General features: G+C 46.6%; 1 protein-coding gene across 2 annotated transcripts in view; it reads right to left on the reverse strand.

Annotated features, from left to right (window-relative positions):
* The window catches only part of BARD1 (BRCA1 associated RING domain 1), a 120,838-nt gene extending 109,559 nt beyond the window's left edge, over positions 1-11,279 (reverse strand). The window contains exons 1-2 of one of the 2 annotated variants that reach the window (XM_040357482.1): positions 11,024-11,279; positions 4,204-4,260 (exon numbers count right to left, since the gene is read on the reverse strand). In XM_040357482.1, the coding sequence (XP_040213416.1) occupies positions 4,204-4,260; positions 11,024-11,157 (191 nt within the window). In that variant the 5' untranslated portion in view covers positions 11,158-11,279. The remainder of the gene's footprint in view (positions 1-4,203; positions 4,261-11,023) is intronic. The other variant, XM_040357481.1, reaches the window with a different exon arrangement.
* Positions 11,280-15,858: the final 4,579 nt, after the last annotated feature.

A 15,858-nucleotide genomic window follows, 5' to 3' on the forward strand; every position in this document is an offset into this window, starting at 1 on the left:
GGGAGTAGGCAGGCCTCCCCCAGAGGCAATCTGCCACCTTTCTCCATGCCCCGGGTGGCAATGGCGGGTGTGTGAGGGGGTCCTCCCACACAGCCCACCCTACCTGCTCCGCTTTGAAGCCCAACGGGGCAGAGGGACTCCCTATAAGGGAGTGAGAGGATCTAGCCCGCTCAACCAGCCCCGTTAGTCCTTCGCCTCTCTTTTTAGAGACCGCGTGGTCAAAGTGCGTGCATGTTAACCCAATTTCGAGTGCGTGTGTAAGTGTGGTGGTTTTTGTGGGAGGGGGGTGGGCGTACTAAGCGCAGGCTTACCTCGCATAGCACACCCACCGGGAGCCGGGCTGAGACCACCAAAGTCAATTCACATGTAGCCGAGACCAGGATCCGAACCCCTAGCTGCAGAGGTGAATGGCCTGTCAGCACAGTGCCAATCGCGTTGAGCCACCGCAGCTCAAAGCGAGGGGTCGTAAAGTTAAAAATATTTTTCGCTTAAACGAGCATCTGACAGGTGCTGATAAAGAAAAAACGAATGATTGCCATTATAAATCCTTATATACCTGTTAAAATAGAGCTTGTTTCTCATCCTCCGTCATTCCTGAATCTTTATTTCCACTAATTTCCTGGTTTGCAGTGCAGGTGCATAATAGCTACATCACAGCCTAATGGGAACTACAATACTAGGCTTAGCGGCATTGCGCATGCGCAGAACCTTTTTTTTTTTTTAATGTTCTCTCGGACACACTCCGCCCCTAGTATACACCCATTCCCGCCTCCCCAGCCTACACACATTAATGTCTCCCCAGTCTACACACATTCCCGCCTCCCCAGCCAACAAAGCCACATTATAGAGACACCCACTTATGCCCTGCCTCCCTGCCTGTAAATTGTAGACAGCGTCTTCACGCATCTCACGCAGAGCTGTAGTCATAGGGAGGGGGTGAGCACGTTTAGCTTTCCACCATGCAAAACGGCTCAGATGCTGGTGGAAAGCAATATGAGGAGAGACAGGAAATTACTTTTTGAAAGCTGGATTACTCACATTTGGAGTGCAAATGGAAGGACGAGATAAGTGACGCGGTAATGCACTAGCTTACACCAATGAATTTAGGCAATAAAAACGAACCTTTAGTGTCCCTCTGCTGTCACTGCAACTGCAATTGGTGTTCAACCCTGGACTGAAATCCCTGACGTCACTGTAGACAAATGACAAGTTTCAAAGCCAGTCGGCAACTTCATTTGTTTTAAGGCAGTGACCATGGCTGCCTCCATCTTCAGCACGCTTCAACCCCAGCTCTTGGCCAAGGCTGGTGGTTCTCTGGCTACTTCTTAAGCCTCGTACACACGATCAGTCCATCCGATGAGAACGGTCTAAAGGACCGTTGTCATAGGTTAACCAATAAAGTTGACTGATGGTCCGTTGTGCCTACACACCATCAGTTAAAAAAACGATTGTGTCAGAACGCTGTGAAGCAAAACACAACGACGTGCTGAAAAAACGAAGTTCAATGCTTCCAAGCATGCGTCGACTTGATTCTGAGCATGCATGGATTTATAACCGTTGGACGTGCCTACTAACGATCGTTTTTTTCCCCCATCGGTTAGGATTCCATAGGTTAATTTTAAAGCAAGTTGGCTTTTTTTTAACCTATGGATAAATAACCTATGGGGCCTACACACGATCGGTTTGGACCGATGAAAACGGTCCATCAGACTGTTGTCCTCTGGTTAACTTATCGTGTGTATGAGGCCTTAGACTTTCTGGCTCCCAAGTCACCTTTATGTCACGTCCAAAATGTGAGTGCATTTCTATTTTTAAATAAAATGTCATTTATCTTATCTTTTATGCTACTCTACGAGTTTGTGCTGTTCTTTCTTTTGTTTTCACTCAGGGAAAGAGGACTGTCTTGATTATTTAGTTGTAGCCTCTCTCTCTTACATTAGAAGTGTCAGCCAGAAGCAGAACAGATGGAAGATCAAAGGATAAAAGAGTCCAAACTAATTTATTTGTTTATAATAATAAAAACCACCAACGTGTTTCAGGGGTCAGAAAACAAACAAACACTCTCCGAAATCAACAGGGCTACAACAAAGCACGTCACATTTACATTATCTAGTGTTTTGTTGCAGCCCTGGTGATGGGAAAGTGTTTTCTGAACCCTGAAACACAATGGATTTTTTTTTTTTTTTTTGCAAAATGATAAAATGAATTAGGACTCTTTAATCCTTTTGTCTGGCCCTCCCTCCATTAGTGCATGCTTTTTTTCTGGCAATCTGCTGGAGCAGCCACTGAAGGGTAGCCTTGTCTGTTGTGAGCAGCCCAACCTGAGCCAGTAAGCTCTCCAAAATGTTTTTGTCACCTCTTTACTTTGTATGAACTCACATCACAGTCCCAGCACCTCCTGGATGTTTTCTTCTTGATTAGAAGCAGCACAGAATCTGTCAGTTCTCCAGCCCCAGCACAATACTGACAACAAGCATTTTAAATGGCACCCTCAAGCCTCGTACACACAATCAGATTTTCCGCAAACAAAGCGTTGGACTTTTGTCCGAAGGGCATGTGAATGAATTTTGTCTTGCATGCAAACGGCACACAATTGTTGGCCAACAAACACGAACATAGTGACGTACTACATGTTTTTTCAGCTCTTTAGCATCACGCTTTGGGCACCTTCAGCTAATGTTGTGTTTGATGAGCATTGCTACCGAGTATGCGCGTTTGTACTTTGGACTTTTGCCTGACGGACTTGTGTACACGCGATCAGAAAAGCCGACAACAGACTGATGTCCGCGGAAAATTTTTAAGCATGCCCTCCAACATTTGTCCGCGGAAAGTCCGACAACAATTGCCCGATGGAGCGTACAAACGGTTGGAAAATTTGATCGTGTGTACGAGGCTTAAGGCACATTCCCCACAGGTGTAGGTCTGTAAAAATGTACATTTGAAGTCCATTCAAAATGAATGGGGCAGCTTACTATAAAGGCATGTTAACCACTTCCCACCTGCGCTATAGCCGAAAGACCGCTACAGTGCAGGCTTACTTTACTCCCTTGATTGCCCTGCCTGCGCGCCCTCTGTGGCACAATCTGTGATCTCTGAGCCCTTCAGATTAAGCTGATCACGGATTGGAGTAATTACATTGGCCCTTTACCACATGATCAGCTGTGTCCAATGACAGCTGATCATGGATGTAAACACAAGTCGGTTATTGGCTTTTCTTTCCTCACGCTGACAGCATGAGGAGAGAAGAGGGGAGCCGATAAAATGCTTCTGTTAAAGGGACATTGGTACTGATCATGCCCATAAGTGCCACCTATCAGTGCCGGTTCATCAGTGCACCCTATCACTGCCCCATCAGTAAAGGAGAAAAATTACCTGCTTGCAACATTTTATACCAAACTTTATGAATAGATACCACCAAAAGAAAGCTCTACTTGTTTGAAAAAATTAAAAAATTATACATTTTTCATATGGGTACAGTGTTGCATGACCGCACTGTAATGCCGCGTACACACGATCAGAATTTCCGACAACAAATGGGAGCTTTTTGTCAGAAATTCCGACCGTGTGTAGGCTCCATCGGACATTTTCTGTCGGAATTTCCGACAACAAAATTGAGAGCCGGTTCTGGATTTTACGACATCAAAATCCGTTCTCATAAATTTAGAGTATGTGCAGAGAATTCCAACGCACAAAATTCCAAGCATACTCTGAATCAAGTATGAGATGGAAGTGCTCAGTCTGGTAAAACTAGCGTTCGTAATGGAGATAGCACATTCGTCACGCTGCAACGGACTGAAAAGCACAAGGCTGAAAAGCGCAAATCGTCTCTCACCAAACTTCTACTAACACGAGATTAGCAGGAGCCCAAAGGGTGGCGCAATTGGTATGGAACTTCCGTTTTATTGTGCAGTTGTACGTGACCGCGTTCTTAACGTTCGCAATTTCCGACAACATTTGTGTGAACGTGTGCATGCAAGACAAGTTTGAGCCAACATCCTTTGGCAGATTATCCACGGTTTAGTTGTCGGAATGTCCAATTGTGTGTACGCGGCATAAAGCTGAAAATTGGCCTTGGAAGCAAGTGGTTAAAGTGCATATAGTAAAGTACTGCAAAGGTCTAAATCTTGTCTAAAAGTTAAGATGCACCTAGAAATATTTACCTTTGACTACCTATTAAGTCAGATAACGAAAACTGTAACTTACCTACAAAACACATGTTCACATCCACCCAAGCACACAGGCTGCTTCAACATCAATAAGCTGCGGGAACAAAAAAAAAAAACGATTAAATGAAAATAGCACATTAAAGAGACCACAGATGCGGTATTCCTCAGCTACGCATAGTAAAATAAAATAAAAAAAAGTTGTATTGCATAATAAATATGGCTGCATCTTTAATCGCCCTCTCTTTAGCGGTGCTAGTAGTGGATAGCCGATTTGCACTTTTTCTCTCATCTCTTCAAAGCAAGCACAAGTTTGCCAATTTTCTAAGCTTCTTGACAGCCCACTTGACAAGACACATTGGATGCTTCAAACTTCCCACCATCAATTTTCATTTTTCCTTACTGTGCTTAGAGTGCATTTAGCAAGACACTGGTATCTAGTTGCTGCTCTAGTTATTAGCAGGCACACAAGAACAACGCTAGCAATAATATGGATGGTGACAACAATATCTATAGGTAATACTTAAAGCATTCCTCTAGGCAAACAGTCAAATACTGTATGCAACTGACACAGAGGGTGTTATTTATGAAAGGCAAATCCACTTCGCACTACAAGTGCAGTCGCTGTAGATCTGAGGGGGAAGCTCTGCTGAGTTTATCATCCAATCATGTGCTGTAAGAGAAACCCGGGTAACAAGAGCACAGTAGTGCGCAGGTGTGGTCCGTCTAAGAAATCCACAAGAAAAGACATGTACTGGTGCATGCATGGGCGCGAGCTGGTGCGCGTGCATGCATTGGCACCAGTCCGCCTATTCAAACCTGCCAATAACATGCATACTTTGCCAAATGGTCTTTTCAGCTAGTGCCCGTTAACCCGATCTGTACCAGTACCCTGTATCTTGACCCGGCTTGCCTGAACCTTCCTGTTGACCTCCGCCTGCCTACTTCATACCCCAGCTTGTGCTTGACTCCGCTTCTGCCTGATGTTCCCGTGCCTCATTGCCCGACTGTGTACCGAACCTGGCCCGTGTCCCGTTTTTGCCTCTGCCTCACGTCTCGGTACCTGCTTTGTTCGGCTGTTGATGACCCCGTGGCTCACGTCCCAGCTACGCTTCCAGCTGGTGATCCAGCGACACGGGGCTCCTGCTCTCAGTTCTGGCCCAGCGCTCTCCAATCACCTGGTTCCTGCCAAGACCCAGCCAGAGCCATCTGCTACAGCGGCCCTCGTGCCACTCTGTGTCCTCCACTCCCTGTCGCCACTACCAGGGGTGTTGGACAGGAGGTGCTAGAGAAGCCCCCTCTACAGCTAGATCTCCATCAGGTATAGGACATGTGCAAGCAAAAATGCTGTTTTTTCATTTTCCTTGCATGTCCCTCTCAGATCTAAAGTGACTGCATTTAGTGCACTTGTAGTGCAAAGTGGATTTGCCTTTCGTAAATAACCCCCAGAGTGTCTTTGTGCAGAGGCAGCCATCTTGGTATAGAAGAAGGCATGGCTTCCGTGTTTCGGACCTACGTCCTGATAACTTGTGATCTGATGACTGGTGTTGGGGTAATGAGAAGTAGCAGGACAGGTGGAGGAAGTACAAACTCACATGATGAATTCAACAGAGGCAGGGAGAGCCTTGAACTGCTGGACCTTGTGTACAGATTCCTTTTCCTTGATTTTCCGGCTGCAAGTCGAGAACTTCCATTCTCATACTCAGAACACATTAGAGTCTATCTCATCGGCGTTCAGCCATTCATAGAAAGCGATGTATTCTAGCAATGAAGTAAGAGAGGAGAGACGATGATGTCACAACTCTTACTCAGCCAATCAGAGGAAGCTTTGTATTCATTGTTAGAATACATACAGTTTATACAGCGCATCGAGCGGCCTCACATGTTAGTGAGGGATATCGTTCATTTGGGGCAGCTATTTAAAGTGTAAAAAAAGCTGAAGTTTTTCTTTTTTTCTTCTTCAATTCCTCCTGAAAAGTAGAAGTGCGCTTTCAGTGCATTAAAGGAGTTGTAAAGGAAAAAACATTTTTGCCTAAAATTAATGTCTGCAAGGTGTACAGACAGAATAGTGTAATGATTCTGTTAAAAAACGAGTAAATACCTATTAAATTCCTTCATCTATATCACCTCCGGCGTTCTAGTTTCTGTTCTCATTCACTTCCTGGTTTGCGGCACTCGTTCATGTAAGAACTACATTTCCCAGTATGCATTGCGGCACGCCCAGTAATTCACACCTCCTTGAAATTAACAACTTCTGCCCCAGAAGGTTTTACCTACTTCCTGACCTGGCCATTTTTGCGATCCGGCACTGCATCTCTTTAACAGACAATTTTGCGGCCATGCGACGCTGTACCCAAATACATTTTTTGCGCTATAAACCAGAAAAGATGACAATTGTTTACTATATATATATATATATATATATATATATATATATATATATATATATATTTTTTTTTTCTGCTATAATACATCGATGAAAAACATTTTTATTTTTTTTTTTGGCTATGTATTATAGCAGAAATAAAAAAAAAAAATATATATATTTTTTTTTTTTTATTTCTGCTATAATACATAGCCAAAAAAAATAATGTGAAAAACATTATTTTTTTTGGCTATGTATTATATATATATCGAATTTAGGGCAATATGCTACTGCTACATATTTTTGGTAAAAAAAAATCCCAATATATTGATTGGTTTATGCAAAGGCTATAGATCTACAAACTACGAGATAGATTTAGTGACTTTTTTTTTTTACTAGTGATGGCAGTGATCTGCGTTTTTTTAGCGGGACTGCGGCGGAGACAAATCTGACACCAAGTGACACTTTTTGGAGACCAGTGATGCCATTACCGTGATCAGTGCTAAAAAGATGCACTTATGCCTGTATAGGGGGGGCAATCAAGTAGTTAAATGTGTTCCCTGGGAGGTGTTTCTAACTGCGGGGGGAGTGGATTCACTGGAGGAAAAGAGAGATTGGGATTCAACTTAGCTGAAACACGATCTCTCACTTTTCCTCCCTGACAGATCAGCGGTGTGCTTTGTTTACATCGGCAGACCACTGATCCATCTCTCCCGTGAACGATCGGCAGGTCGCAGCGGCCATCGTGACTGCCAGACCTGCTGATTGTCTCCTGCTGTGTCCAACAGAGCAGGAGTGGCGCGCGCGCCCCCCTAGACCATGTGCAGGAAATCACGTACAGGTACGTGATTTTGCGCACTCAGGCCGCCCAGCCGCAATAAATGTATGTGGGGCGGTCTGGAAGCAGTTAATAAAGAATGCTTGCCATACGCATTAGAATCCCATTGTAACATCACCAGAAATGTCAGGATACATTCACATGGCCCTAAAAATGATACTGATGTTATTACGCATGCGTTATCTCGGACACATTTTGTAATGATCAGTAAAATACCTGCATATAGATGTGTTTATACGTGTAAAGACTTGTATGCATATATAATACAAATTAAATATTTGCCCTTTGTTTAGGCTAAAGTTATGCACTTACAAACAAGAATATATATATTACCAAAAGTATTGGGACGCCTGCCTTTACATGCACATTTTAGTCCGTAGGGTTCAATATTGAGATGTCCCACCCTTTGCAGCTTTACCAGCTTCAACTCTTCTGGGAAGGCTGTCCACAAGGTTTAGGAGTGTGTCTATGGCAGTGTTTCTCAATTCCAGTCCTCAGGCCCCCCCAACAGGTCAGGTTTTCAGGATTTCCCTCAGATGAAAAGGCTGTGGTGATTATTAAGGCAGTGAAACTAATCAAATCACCTGTGCAAAATAATGGAAATCCTGAAAACCTGACCTGTTGGGGGTGCCTGAGGACTGGAATTGAGAAACACTGGTCTATGGAAACGTTTCCATTCTTCCAGAAGCGCATTTCTGAGGTCAGGCACTTATGTTGGACGAGAAGGCCTGGCTTGCAGTCTCCGCTCTAATTCATCCCAACGGTGTTCTATCGGGTTGAGGTCAGGACTCTGTGCAGGCCAGTCAAGTTTCTCCAACCCAAACTCGCTCATCCATGTCTCCATGGACCTTGCTTTGTGCACTTGTGAACAGTCATGTTGGAACAGGAAGGTGCCATCCCCAAACTGTTCCCACACAGTTGGGAGCATGAAATTGTCCAAAATGTCTTGGTATGCTGATGCATTAAGAAAGTTTTCTTTACTGGAACTAAGGGGCCAAGCCCAACCCCTGAAAAACAACCCCCCACCATAATCCCCCCTCCATCAAATAATTTAAACTGGTGTACAAAGCAAGGTTCATACCGACATGGATGAGCGATTTTGGGGTGGAGGAACCTGACAGGCTTGCAGGTCAGGACTCTGTGCAGGGCAGTCAAGTTCCTCCACCTCAAACTCGCTCATCCATGTGGGTGAAAAGGCAGGCGCCACAATACTTTTGGGAATTTTGGAAATTGCAAAAGGTCGCAATTGTGACTAGAATTAGCGACCTGGCACGGCACAGCTGGGGTACCCTGTCTCCGTGCGCACCCCCCTCGCGATCGCGTGAGGCCGCGACGGCCGGTAATTGAGGCCGCGGCTCGGCAGCCTTCTGCAGTCCTATGGTTCCCTCTGGAATATGGTGCTCTCTTGTGGTGGCCGTTGGTATAACAAGACAACCAGCAATGCTAATGGAGCTTCCCTGCCTGTTTCCATCTCCTTCCTTTACTTAGAAGTTAGAAGCCCCAAACACACACACACACACACACACACACACACACACACACACACACACACACACACACATATATATATATATATATATATATATATATATAAATAAATAAAATGGTGGTCGTTGCAATACTTTCTGTCACATCGTATTTGCGCAGCGGTCTTACAAGTGCACTTTTTTGGGAAAAAATACACTTTTTTTCTTTTATTAAAGTTAACCCAGATTATTTTATATTGTGAAAGATAATGTTATGCAGAGTAAATTGATACCCAACATGTCACGCTTCAAAATTGCGTCCGCTCATGGAATGGCGACAAACTTTTACTCTTTGAAAACTCCATAGGCGACGTTTAAATTTTTTTTTCAGGTTGCATGTTTTGAGTTACAGAGGAGGTCTAGGGCTAGAATTATAGATCTCACTCTACCAATCATGGCAATATCTCACATGTGTGGTTTGAACACCGTTTACATATGCGTTCACTTCTGCACGCAAGCTCAGCAGGACAGGGCGCGTTCCTGGCTCCTAACTTTTTTTAGCTGGCTCCTAGATTCCAGGCAAATTTGTCAAGCCCTGTAGTAGTGCATATCTATATATATATATATATTTATTAGGCATCACTAAATGGCATACCACAGGCTGAACCTGGACTGAGCGACAGTTCTATCAGGACCATCAGCAAGCCAGCCAGTCCCAAGTTTAGGCTCCTCCCATCTTCAGCAGTGAATGTTTGATAGGCCCACCGTAGTCCTAACAGCCAATGATGTCACGTGCATGCCCCGCTTCTGGCATCACAGGAGGATAGAAGTAGAGCTTTCTCTGTGCACAGCTGCAGCCTGCCTGCAATTGAAAGCTGTAGGGAGGCATTCTGATGTAAAGGGGGCAATGATGTGACTGCCTGATGTAGGGAAGCACTCCGGGGGGGGGGGGGGAACGCCCGATGCAAGGGGGCGCTCCGATGGGGACGTCTGATGCAAGGGGGCGCCCCGATGGGGACGCCTGATGCAAGGGGGCGCCCCGATGGGGACGCCTGATGCAAGGGGGCGCCCCGATGGGGACGCCTGATGCAAGGGGGCGCTCCGATGGGGACGCCTGATGCAAGGGGGCGCTCCGATGGGGACGCCTGATGCAAGGGGGCGCTCCGATGGGGACGCCTGATGCAAGGGGGCGCTCCGATGGGGACGCCTGATGCAAGGGGGCGCTCCGATGGGGACGCCTGATGCAAGGGGGCGCTCCGATGGGGACGCCTGATGCAAGGGGGCGCTCCGATGGGGACGCCTGATGCAAGGGGGCGCTCCGATGGGGACGCCTGATGCAAGGGGGCGCTCCGATGGGGACGTCTGATGCAAGGGGGCGCTCCGATGGGGACGTCTGATGCAAGGGGGCGCCCCGATGGGGACGCCTGATGCAAGGGGGCGCCCCGATGGGGACGCCTGATGCAAGGGGGCGCTCCGATGGGGACGCCTGATGCAAGGGGGCGCTCTGATGGGGACGTCTGATGCAAGGGGATAGCAAAATTTACATTGTCACTGTTGTGCGGGCGTGAACAATTTTAAAGCGTGACACATTTGGTATCTATTTACTCTGTGTGACATCATCTTTTCTGTTTTACAAAGAAACAAAAAAAATTTAAATCGGGTTATGTATTGTGTTTTTTACATTATTATTAAAAAATAAAAAAAAATATTCTCTAGGGTCTCTGCTAAAAAAAAAAAAAAAAAAAAAAAAAAAAAAAAGAGAGAGAGGGAAGAAGTGGTGTTTGGGGGGGTTATAAGTAATTTTCTAGTAAAAAAAAAAAAAATACTGGATTGTTACATGTAAACAGAAAGTACCAGAAACAGCCTGGTGTGCAATTGGTCCAACACCCTGTCTGTGTATCCCCCTCCCATGGTGTGTGTACAGAGTCCTGACCAATGTGATTACTATGGTTGGGAAGTCCCCCCTCCCTCTGGAACACTCCCTTACCTCCAGTCCCCACAGACCTCATAGACATGTATGGGAGCAATGACCGCTCTGAGGGGTCAACATGTATACTCTGACTGCAGCAACCAATCACAATCCCCCACAGATTACATTACACAGCACAGCCCCCCAATAGACACAGCACAGTGACCTGTCTGTACATATCCTCCTATGATGATAGATTACACACGGGAATGGATCTCCTACCATACAGAGCAGTGCAGTCTCCCCTCCAGCTCCCGAAGTGCCTCTCGGGTCCGGCTCCATTCAGCCATGTGCTGGACCGTGTCGGGGTCCCCTCTGTCCGGAGGTCGGTTACCGGATCGGACGCGTAAAGCCATGGCGAGCACAGCGACTCAGCTCCGGGCGGAAACTTCAAAAATGGCGGGAGATGGAGGAGAGGAGGGGCTTCCAGGAGGACACGGCGCACATGTGTGAGGACTGGAGCTGTATGGAGGAGTGTGTGAGGAAAGTGACAGAGCGGGATGAGGGGTGCGAGCCCAGCGGGGTTTGGGGGGGGGGTGTAGGCCCCACTTAGAGACGAAGCAGGGTAAGGGTTGTGCGCGCGCTCAGCCCCCCCCCCCCCACAGAGCGAGGTGTTTGTTCAGCCCCCCACCCCTAAACAGAGCAGGGTGAGGTATGTGTGTGCTCAGCCCCCCAGAGACAGAGCGGGGTGACAGAGGGGTGTGTGCACTCAGCCCCCCTCAGAGACAGAGCGGGTGATGGTGAGGGGTGTTTGCGTGCTAAGCTCCCCCCAGGCAGAGCAGGTGTGTGTGTGCTCAGCCCCCCAGAGACAGAGCGGGGTGAATATTCCACCCATGTACACCAATGATGGGGCACTATTCCACCCACTGATAATGATGGGGCATTATTCACCCATGGACACCAACAATGGGGCACAATTCCACCCTATGATGGGTTACTGTTTCTCCCATTGACACCAATGATGGGGCACTATTCCTGCCATTGACACCAATGATGGGGCACTATTCCTGCCATTGACACCAATGATGGGGCACTATTCCTGCCATTGACACCCTCGATGGGGCACTATTCCTGCCATTGACACCAACGATGGGGCACTATTCCTCCCACTGATGCCAATGATCGATCACTATTCCACCCACTGAAACTATTGATAGTCACTATTCCACCCACTGAAACTATTGATAGTCACTATTCCACCCACTGATACCAATGATGGGTCACTATTCCACCCACTGATACCAATGATGGGTCACTATTCCACCCACTGATACCAATGATGGGTCACTATTCCACCCACTGATACCAATGATGGGTCACTGTTCTTCCAACTGATACCAACGATGGGTCACTATTCTTCCCACTGATACCAATGATGGGTCATTATTCCACCCACTGATACCAATGATGGGGCACTATTCCTCCCATTGACACCAACGATGAGGCAGAGCAGGGTGTGTGTGTGTCCTCACCCCCCCAGACAGAGCGAGGTAAGGGTGTGTGTGCTCACCCCCCCCCCCCCCCGACAGAGCCAGGTGAGGGTGTGTGTGCTCACCCTCCCCAGAGACAGAGCGGGGGGAGGGGTGTGTGTGCTCAGCCCCCCCCCCAGACAGAGCGGGGTCACTATTCCACCCATGTACACCAATGATGGGGCACAATTCCACCCACTGATAACAATGATGGGGCATTATTCACCCATGGACACAAACAATGGGGCACAATTCCACTCAATGATGGGTTACTTTTCCTCCCATTGACACCAGCGATGGGACACTATTCCTCCCATTGACACCAACGATGGGACACTATTCCTTCCACTGATGCCAATGATCAATCACTATTCCTCCCACTGAAACTATTGATAGGTCACTATTCCTCTCACTGATACCAATGATGGATCACTATTCCTCTCACTGATACCAATGATGGATCACTATTCTTCTCACTGATACCAATGATGGATCACTATTCTTCTCACTGATACCAATGATGGATCACTATTCTTCTCACTGATACCAATGATGGGTCACTATTCTTCCCACTCATACCAATGATGGATCACTATTCTTCTCACTGATACCAATGATGGATCACTATTCCTCTCACTGATACCAATGATGGATCACTATTCTTCTCACTGATACCAATGATGGATCACTATTCTTCTCACTGATACCAATGATGGATCACTATTCTTCTCACTGATACCAATGATGGATCACTATTCCTCTCACTGATACCAATGATGGATCACTATTCTTCTCACTGATACCAATGATGGATCACTATTCTTCTCACTGATACCAATGATGGATCACTATTCTTCTCACTGATACCAATGATGGGTCACTATTCTTCCCACTCATACCAATGATGGGTCACTATTCCACCCACTGATACCAATGATGGGTCACTATTCCACCCACTGATACCAATGATGGGTCACTATTTCACCCACTGATACCAATGATGGGTCACTATTCCACCCACTGATACCAATGATGGGTCACTATTCCACCCACTGATACCAATGATGGGTCACTATTTCACCCACTGATACCAATGACGGAGCATTATTCCTCCCATGGACACCAATGATGGGGCACTATTCTTCCAACTAACATTAACAACGGGGACTATTTCACCCACTGATAACAATGATGGGTACTATTCCTCCCATGGACACCTACGATGGGAATCTAATCCTTCCACTAATATCAGTGATGGGCAGTATTCCTACCATGGACATCAAAGATGCATTGTTTATTTCCAGAGATGCCAGGACAATTTCTACTCCCAATGGTCACAGTCTGGCCCCCCTAAAGTCTGAAGGACAATAAACTAGGTCATTGGAAGCAGAAGTTTTTCACCCCCCTCAGTTCCCAGAAATACTGCAGGACCATTCACAGTGCACAGCAAGCTGTCACAGCCAGATGTCATTTAGTGAAGATGTCGGGCAGAGAGGACACAGGGTGAAAGCTGCTGGGCCGAGCACATCATAGGACAGGTGAGTGGCTGTTTATTAAAAGTCAGCAGCTGCAGTTTTTGTATTACATAGGAGACTGTATGTAGCTCCTCTATAAGGGCCAGGTTACACCAGATTTGCTATCAGTCTGTGTGATTCTTGTGCATTCTCCTACAGTGCAACTTGGCGGGCAATCTTAGAAGAAAATCTATTAGGCCACTTTCACACTGGGGTGGGAGGTGTAGTAATGCGCCGCTATTTTTGCGCTATTCGGCCGCTAGCGGTGCGGTTTTACCCCCTGCTAGCGGACGAAAAGGGATAATACCGCCTGCAATGCGCCTCTGCAGAGGCATATAGCCGCAGTTTCCCATTGCTTTCAATGGGAAGGAGAGGTGGAGGAGCGGTAAACACACCGCTCCAAAGATGCGCCTAGCAGGACTTTTGGAGCGGTGTGTTTACCACTCCTCCACCTCTCCTTCCCATGATCCAAAGCATACCACCTCATCAGTGGTAGTGTCATGGCGTGGGCATGTATGGCTGCCAATGGAACTGGTTCTATTGTATTTATTGATGATGTGACTGCTGACAAAAGCAGCAGGATGAATTCTGAAGTGTTTCGGGCAATATTACTATTTGCTCATATTCAGCTAAATGCTTCAGAACTCATTGGACGGCACTTCACAGTGCAGATGGACAATGACCCAAAGCATACTGCAAAAGCAACCAAAGAGTTTTTTAAGGAAAGAAGTGGAATGTTATGCAATGGCCAAGTCAATCTCCTGACCTGAATCCGATTGAGCATGCATTTCCACTTGCTGAAGGGAAAATGCCCCAAGAACAAGCAGGAACTGAAGACAGTTGCAGTAGAGGCCTGGCAGAGCATCACCAGGGATGAAACCCAGCGTCTGGTGATGTCTATGCGTTCCAAACTTCAGGCTGTAATTGACTGCAAAGGATTTGCAACCAAGTATTAAAAAGTGAAAGTTTGTCCGTTTTCATCAGATTGCTCCATAGGAATCAGCGGCACTGCACAAGCCCCTCCCCGGTCAGTGAGCAGAGAGGAGCTTGTCGTCCGCCGGCTCAGCGGAGATCTGCGGACTGATCTCCCGCTGAGCAGGCGGACTCCATAGCGACGGAGTCCGCCTAGTGTGTAAGGCCCTTTTCACACTACAAAATAAATCCGTTTTAATAATCCGTTTTAAAATCCGTCAGATAATGTTAAAAAACGGAAGTTATACGTCCTTTATAAAATATCATTAAAGTCTATGGGATTTTTTTATGTTCCGTAAAGATCCGTAATAGTCCGTTATAACATACGGACGTTAGTTATAACGGAATATGTGACGGGTCTTGCACTATTTTTTGTAAATTATTTGTCCGTTGCAAGTAACGGATATATTAACGTCCGTTATATTTTAACATTGAAGTCTATGGCACATGGACGTTAGTAAATGTCTCCATAAATGTCCGTTATGTTAACGGACGTTAATTTTACTGAGCATGGATATTCAGGGGAACCCCGCTGTCAATTTAAAACAAAAATGACGTGCGGTTCCCGGTAAATATCCATAACCAGACCCTTCAGGTCTGGTATGGATATTCAGGGGAACCCCGCCGTCAATTTAAAACAAAAATGACGTGCGGTTCCCGGTAAATATCCATAACCAGACCCTTCAGGTCTGGTATGGATATTCAGGGGAACCCCGCCGTCAATGTAAAACAAAAATGACGTGCGGTTCCCCCTAAATATCCATAACCAGACCCATTATCCGAGCACGTTGACCTGGCCGGCCGCAGAAAAGAGGGGGGGACAGAGTGCGGCCCCCCCTCTCTCCTGAACCGCACCAGGCCACATGCCCTCAACATGGGGAGGATGTCCCCATGTTGATGGGGACAAGGGTCTCATCCCCACAACCCTTGCCCGGTGGTTGTGGGGGTATGCGGGCGGGAGGTTTATCAGAATCTGGAAGACCCCTTTAACAAAGGGGACCCCCAGATCCTGACCCCCCCCCCCTGTGTGAAATGGTAATGGGGTACACTGTACCTCTACCATTTCACGAAGGAAGTAAAAAGTATTGTAAAAAAACACACT

The sequence above is a fragment of the Rana temporaria genome, chromosome 6 (assembly GCF_905171775.1).
Source record: "Rana temporaria chromosome 6, aRanTem1.1, whole genome shotgun sequence".
NCBI lineage: Eukaryota > Metazoa > Chordata > Amphibia > Anura > Ranidae > Rana > Rana temporaria.